The sequence below is a fragment of the Pteropus vampyrus genome, unplaced genomic scaffold (genome assembly GCF_000151845.1).
Source record: "Pteropus vampyrus isolate Shadow unplaced genomic scaffold, Pvam_2.0 Scaffold43, whole genome shotgun sequence".
Classification (NCBI taxonomy): domain Eukaryota; kingdom Metazoa; phylum Chordata; class Mammalia; order Chiroptera; family Pteropodidae; genus Pteropus; species Pteropus vampyrus.
The window spans coordinates 2,336,720-2,344,623 of NW_011888824.1; the positions used below are offsets into that span (position 1 = coordinate 2,336,720).

The 7,904-nt window shown below is 33.0% G+C and overlaps 1 protein-coding gene across 1 annotated transcript in view; it reads right to left on the reverse strand.

The window, feature by feature from the left end:
* LAMA2 (laminin subunit alpha 2) overlaps window positions 1-7,904 on the reverse strand; it is a 391,580-nt gene that overhangs the window by 51,310 nt on the left and 332,366 nt on the right. The window contains exons 49-50 of the mRNA XM_023529836.1: window positions 6,823-6,982; window positions 4,293-4,417 (exon numbers count right to left, since the gene is read on the reverse strand). Coding sequence (XP_023385604.1) covers window positions 4,293-4,417; window positions 6,823-6,982 — 285 coding nt within the window. The remainder of the gene's footprint in view (window positions 1-4,292; window positions 4,418-6,822; window positions 6,983-7,904) is intronic.

Consider the following 7,904-nt stretch of genomic DNA (forward strand, 5'->3'; position numbering starts at 1 on the left):
ATTAGTGATGTTATCTTAATTATCGTATGATATACACTGTTAAATAGACATTGATGTTTTGTTGATAATAGGCTTTTGACAATCCTACTTATAAATTTACCAGAAGAAATGCTTAGGGAAAAGTTGGTGTTGATTTGTGACTAGCAGAATATTAATATGGACTCATTGTTTTTGTTGCACTGAAAGAATTTTACAAATAACATTCCACATTGGATTTCATTGGAGATTATTGACCAAACCACTTTAAACTACAAATGACTCAGGCTTTTAAAATGTCCTCAATGCCATGTTGACAAGTCTTTAATGACAAAATAAATAGAGTTGGAGGTTAAAACTTTTAGAGAGATAATTTTAGGGGACTACTTTCTTCTCTGAAACTCTATAGAGATGGTGAGAAAAATATGTGACATGCATTCTGCCACATTAATGGAGAATTTGGTTCCTGGCAATGAGCACATGCCCTTTAAATCAGAAATAAAAAATGCAAACTTCTAACCTATTGATTTTAGAGTTGTTATGTATATATATTAATTTTCCATTTATTTAATTTAATATAATTAAAAGCACTATAGGCTCAGTTGATTAGTGGGCTTTAAATTTTTTAAGCTCAGATATCCTCCATTATTAGCTAATTATTTTACATTCCAATTCAAGTTTATATAATAATATTTGTTCTTTTTATGTGCTTTATATGCTTGTTAAATATTTCTAAATTCCTACATTTTAACCTCTTTATAATTGATGTATATTTTGGCATTTTCTACCAGCTTATCTTGGCCTCTTCTTCTCCTTCTCTACTAAAGCAGAATCTTCAAGGCCCATGGGTTTTTATTTAAAACACTTACAGAGCCCTAGGTGTTATATGAAAAATCCTGCAGGAGGTAAAACTTGCACCAGGGTTCTATATTTTGTTATAAATATAAGTGGCTTGAATCCAGGCTTTGTGAGGTCTAGCAATTAGTTTGAAGGAAAATATTCTTCAAGAAAAAGAAATGATGACTACAGGATAGTCCCATACACAAAAATCCTCCTGGACATGAAAGGAAGTTGGAATGGAAAGAGATAGTAGTCTTAACTGATCAAAGTTAAAATACATGAACTTTGCAAATTTTACAAAAATATGTGACTGTATAAAAGTACTGCTAGAGCACCTCCCAGGGCCTTGAAAAGTACCTATACAAATTGGGGAATGGACTTGAACTTTCATTAACTTCGTGGTAAATCCACTGTTGAATGTAATCACTTCAGGCCTGCTCCTTATCATTGACATGATAACAGAATATTGCACAATAAAGCTAAAGCTTTTGTGATGTTCAGGCCAGACCATCTCAACTAACCTGACAGTACACCCTTTGCAGTCACCTTCTATTTCTCGGAAATTCCACAACCCTATAGGTTTGCTGTCAAAATATGTTTCTCCCATACAGCCGGTGAATGTAATAACACGTACAGCATCAGCCTTCTGCAGAGAGAAATACAATATATGTTAGAATTTGGAATTTCACAGAAAAATCTTCAAGTACCTGTGAGAGTTATTACCAGCAGAATCTGAAGGAGTCAGTATCCACTCTTTCTGATATTCTAGGTAGTACACATATTCATCTTTTAACTATATTATATTCTCACAGATCCTGGTTATTTTGTGCTATATCAATATATCATCATTAGTAAATAAACATTACCTAGATTCTGAATTTAGATGAGCTGCTTATCTTCAAGATTCTATTTTTTTTTTTTTTTGGTCTCTAACATGGGATTATTAGGAGAACTAAGTTAGATAATTTACTTATGGTACTTACTACATTCAGCGCCTGACACAGAGAAGGTGTTTAATAAATGTTAGTGCTCTTATATCACTAAGAACATTTCTTCCAGAGATCATGAGAAGGGGTACATACTGACTACACAGTAATTTGGCAGGAAAAGAAAATTAACATGTTTGGGTTTTAGAACAAATATTGGAAAATGGTCACTGAATAGTTAAAAATTATAGATGTAAATTTAGGTTAAACTCATCAACATGTACATAGTCCTATTGTTGAGATCAAGTGGTACACTACTGCCTTGTAGAAAGAATGTTCATCAGAGCCGCTGCCATTTGTGTCAGACAGTCCTTGGAAATCTCTGTCATCAGTCAGAGCCTCTCTTAATTTTCCAGCAGTTGATTATTCTACTTGTAGATGCTACTTGCTTTTTGCCTTTCACTCTTGCGTCCTAAAAAAAATTATACTTGGAAAAATCTTCTGCTCCTTTGAATTTTCATCAGTATGTTGATTTAGTTACTTGTTTTCAGCTTTTGGTTCATATTCTGGTGTAGCAGTTGCCTTGAAACTCTTGGCCAAAATTATTAAGATTTTTTTTTTTATGTATTTCATTTGTTTTCTCTTTCCCTAAAATTAGCCTACGAAAGTTTTGTGCCAGTGACATCTGGATAACAATAAAAATTATTTAATGTGCAATTTAAGGTGTGACTAGCATGTCTTAGGTATCTGTCACAAATTCTATGCACATAATCTCACTATTCGTTGTGGCAGTGAAACATGATTAAGAGTGGAGCCCCTTGTGCCCGTTAACCTGTGTTCAAATCACAGTTCCTCCATTAATTGTATAATCTTGGTCAAGCCATTTAACTTCTCTCTTACTTAGAGTCTTTAACTATAAATTGGGGAGAATATTACTTACCTTTTGAGGTTGTTGTGAAAATTAAATAAGTTAATTTAAATTACTTTGACTATTATTGAGCCCATAGCAATGGCTTTATACATGTTACAAAAGGTTATTATTAATAGGCAGGGTAGATATTCTTATCTCTCTTTTCTACTTGAGACAACTGAAGCCCAAGGGGTTAAGTAACTTGCCTAAGGTCATATTTTAGTGAGTGTTAGAGCCGGGAATCCAACCTGGATTTGATTTCAAAATTCATGGCTTTTGTACTGCTGTGTGCTACCCTATATTTATCTTTCTGGGGAGGAGAGAAAGTTGGCAATATAACTGTTAAATAGACATTGATGTTTTGTTGATAATAGGCTTTTGACAATCCTACTTATAAATTTACCAGAGGAAATGCTTAGGGAAAAGTTGGTGTTGATTTGTGACTAGCAGAATATTAATGTGGACTCATTGCTTTTGTTGCACTGAAAGAATTTTACAAACAACATTCCACATTGGATTTCATTGGAGATTATTGACCAAACCACTTTAAACTACAAATGGCTCAGGCTTTTAAAATGTCCTCAATGCCATGTTGACAAGTCTTTAATGACAAAATAAATAGAGTTGGAGGTTAAAACTTTTAGAGAGATAATTTTAGGGGACTACTTTCTTCTCTGAAACTCTATAGAGATGGTGAGAAAAATATGTGACATGCATTCTGCCACATTAATGGAGAATTTGGTTCCTGGCAATGAGCACATGCCCTTCAAATCAGAAATAAAAAATGCAAACTTCTAACCTATTGATTTTAGAGTTGTTATGTATATATATTAATTTTCCATTTATTTAATTTAATATAATTAAAAGCACTATAGGCTCAGTTGATTAGTGGGCTTTAAATTTTTTAAGCTCAGATATCCTCCATTATTAGCTAATTATTTTACATTCCAATTCAAGTTTATATAATAATATTTGTTCTTTTTATGTGCTTTATATGCTTGTTAAATATTTCTAAATTCCTACATTTTAACCTCTTTATAATTGATGTATATTTTGGCATTTTCTACCAGCTTATCTTGGCCTCTTCTTCTCCTTCTCTACTAAAGCAGAATCTTCAAGGCCCATGGGTTTTTATTTAAAACACTTACAGAGCCCTAGGTGTTATATGAAAAATCCTGCAGGAGGTAAAACTTGCACCAGGGTTCTATATTTTGTTATAAATATAAGTGGCTTGAATCCAGGCTTTGTGAGGTCTAGCAATTAGTTTGAAGGAAAATATTCTTCAAGAAAAAGAAATGATGACTACAGGATAGTCCCATACACAAAAATCCTCCTGGACATGAAAGGAAGTTGGAATGGAAAGAGATAGTAGTCTTAACTGATCAAAGTTAAAATACATGAACTTTGCAAATTTTACAAAAATATGTGACTGTATAAAAGTACTGCTAGAGCACCTCCCAGGGCCTTGAAAAGTACCTATACAAATTGGGGAATGGACTTGAACTTTCATTAACTTCGTGGTAAATCCACTGTTGAATGTAATCACTTCAGGCCTGCTCCTTATCATTGACATGATAACAGAATATTGCACAATAAAGCTAAAGCTTTTGTGATGTTCAGGCCAGACCATCTCAACTAACCTGACAGTACACCCTTTGCAGTCACCTTCTATTTCTCGGAAATTCCACAACCCTATAGGTTTGCTGTCAAAATATGTTTCTCCCATACAGCCGGTGAATGTAATAACACGTACAGCATCAGCCTTCTGCAGAGAGAAATACAATATATGTTAGAATTTGGAATTTCACAGAAAAATCTTCAAGTACCTGTGAGAGTTATTACCAGCAGAATCTGAAGGAGTCAGTATCCACTCTTTCTGATATTCTAGGTAGTACACATATTCATCTTTTAACTATATTATATTCTCACAGATCCTGGTTATTTTGTGCTATATCAATATATCATCATTAGTAAATAAACATTACCTAGATTCTGAATTTAGATGAGCTGCTTATCTTCAAGATTCTATTTTTTTTTTTTTTTGGTCTCTAACATGGGATTATTAGGAGAACTAAGTTAGATAATTTACTTATGGTACTTACTACATTCAGCGCCTGACACAGAGAAGGTGTTTAATAAATGTTAGTGCTCTTATATCACTAAGAACATTTCTTCCAGAGATCATGAGAAGGGGTACATACTGACTACACAGTAATTTGGCAGGAAAAGAAAATTAACATGTTTGGGTTTTAGAACAAATATTGGAAAATGGTCACTGAATAGTTAAAAATTATAGATGTAAATTTAGGTTAAACTCATCAACATGTACATAGTCCTATTGTTGAGATCAAGTGGTACACTACTGCCTTGTAGAAAGAATGTTCATCAGAGCCGCTGCCATTTGTGTCAGACAGTCCTTGGAAATCTCTGTCATCAGTCAGAGCCTCTCTTAATTTTCCAGCAGTTGATTATTCTACTTGTAGATGCTACTTGCTTTTTGCCTTTCACTCTTGCGTCCTAAAAAAAATTATACTTGGAAAAATCTTCTGCTCCTTTGAATTTTCATCAGTATGTTGATTTAGTTACTTGTTTTCAGCTTTTGGTTCATATTCTGGTGTAGCAGTTGCCTTGAAACTCTTGGCCAAAATTATTAAGATTTTTTTTTTTTATGTATTTCATTTGTTTTCTCTTTCCCTAAAATTAGCCTACGAAAGTTTTGTGCCAGTGACATCTGGATAACAATAAAAATTATTTAATGTGCAATTTAAGGTGTGACTAGCATGTCTTAGGTATCTGTCACAAATTCTATGCACATAATCTCACTATTCGTTGTGGCAGTGAAACATGATTAAGAGTGGAGCCCCTTGTGCCCGTTAACCTGTGTTCAAATCACAGTTCCTCCATTAATTGTTGTATAATCTTGGTCAAGCCATTTAACTTCTCTCTTACTTAGAGTCTTTAACTATAAATTGGGGAGAATATTACTTACCTTTTGGGGTTGTTGTGAAAATTAAATAAGTTAATTTAAATTACTTTGACTATTATTGAGCCCATAGCAATGGCTTTATACATGTTACAAAAGGTTATTATTAATAGGCAGGGTAGATATTCTTATCTCTCTTTTCTACTTGAGACAACTGAAGCCCAAGGGGTTAAGTAACTTGCCTAAGGTCATATTTTAGTGAGTGTTAGAGCCGGGAATCCAACCTGGATTTGATTTCAAAATTCATGGCTTTTGTACTGCTGTGTGCTACCCTATATTTATCTTTCTGGGGAGGAGAGAAAGTTGGCAATATAACTATATATTACTATGTACCATATATATTTATATGCAGTTCTAAGAAATGAGGATGATTTTAGTGTGTAGTTGTGAAATCAATTGCAATACTTTAGAGTCACATCTCGTACACAAAGCAAATAAAACAACCTCATTCTATATGAAGGCTGAGTTCTCATAAATTTAGGGTCACCCTGGCTTTTCACATTTTCTGACTAATCTCATCCCAGGATGATTCTGACAAGCCTGGGATTATTCATTATATTTGGTTGTGCTCTTATATCTCACCCACAGGTCGTTTTCCAACACCTAATTCCATTTAATCACCACAAGCTTCTTTAAAATGCAGGCACTTTGCAATTTGAAATGCACAAGGATCTGTCATAAAGCAATTATGAATATTAAGTGCATTACTCTATAAGAATAAGAAGAGCAACTTGAAAACTTTTAAAATCGGATCATGATTTGAAAGCTTACAACTCCTGTGACATTTCCCAAGGTATTCATAAATCTTTTAATTAGATGTGAGTTTGAACTTTATAGTGCTTCCTATCAATAAATTATAAATTGATTCAGAAAGTGGAGTATATTTAAAAACCACTTTGCTCTTGAGGCAACTGAAACAAGAATATTAAAAAAAATGATGCCACAAATTAGGGCAAAACAGCAACTGTTTAAATAAATACATACAGGCTTAAAAAGATTATGTTTCTAGTATTAAATAGTCAAAGAAGAAAATTCTTGCTCAAAATAAAAACCTGTTTTCATCAACACAAATTAAGTAAAAAGTGGTTAAGGTTTTATAGAACTTTATCATGCCTTCCCTCAGAGTAGTCATGTCAAGAGTTGTAGCCCACAAAGATAAAATAAACAGGATGGGAAAAACACATTACCTTCAATTTCCCAGTCAAGCCACCAACGAACAGCATTGCATTTGCATCCACATCTAGAATCGTATACCCTGGAGGAGACACTGAATGGTATGTACTGGGCACAATGCTGGCTTTGGGTCCATCCAGGGCTCTCACAGAAATACTTCCATTTCTCCCAGTTCTTTCAGGATATGTGTTGAAAGGAAATGGAAGAAGGTACAGAAAGTGAAATATCTGTCACACTTGTGGTAACTTCAGACTAAAAAGGTATAACAATGTGAAGACTTGTTTTAGAGATATCTGGGTGTTTAGCTTCAAAAGTTCCAGATTTATTAAATTGCAAATCAAAACCCAGAGTCTAATATTTCCAGGATGTTTATTGTCAAATTCAACTAGGACCAGTGAGCAACATACCCTGATTCGACATGTGTCCATTGATATGAAATGATGTAGTGCAATTAGCTGATGAAATTGCTATGGTTAAATAAAAAGGCTTTTTCCTATTGCTTTACAAAACAATTTACTATTTACAAACATGTACTATTTAAACAAGTTTATATTACTTAATTTAGCATTATATCTAATTTTAATTCAGCAAGTGGACCCTGAATAATCTACCCTTCTGTATTATAAACTACATAATTTCTCCTAAAATCTCTTATTATATTTTGGATCCAGATTTGCTGAAGTAGTCTTTCTGGAATTGTGTATCTTCTTTTGCTTGGCATACCATTTAAATGTATATCATATAATATTTAGTTTTCAGAGTTGTGTATACAAATTGTATATAAGAACCTCACTTTTAAATTCAATTAATATGATTTTGAATGCTATCATTATTATATTTCATTTTCTTTTTTTAAGTAATTCATTTCCATGAATTGTTAAATATGAAAATCTAGTCTCTTTTTAGAGATATGCAGTGATAACAAAATTTTAGTGTCATATTTCTCTCACTGCTGTGTCATTTTGGTAATCTTTTAATCTTTGAGGGTTTAGAATTAACTGAAATACCTGGAAATAATAGATTGAATTTATCAAATAAGATTCTTTTTCTTTAACAGAAAAAGACTATATCTCTTCTTATGAAAGAACTGTGCTTT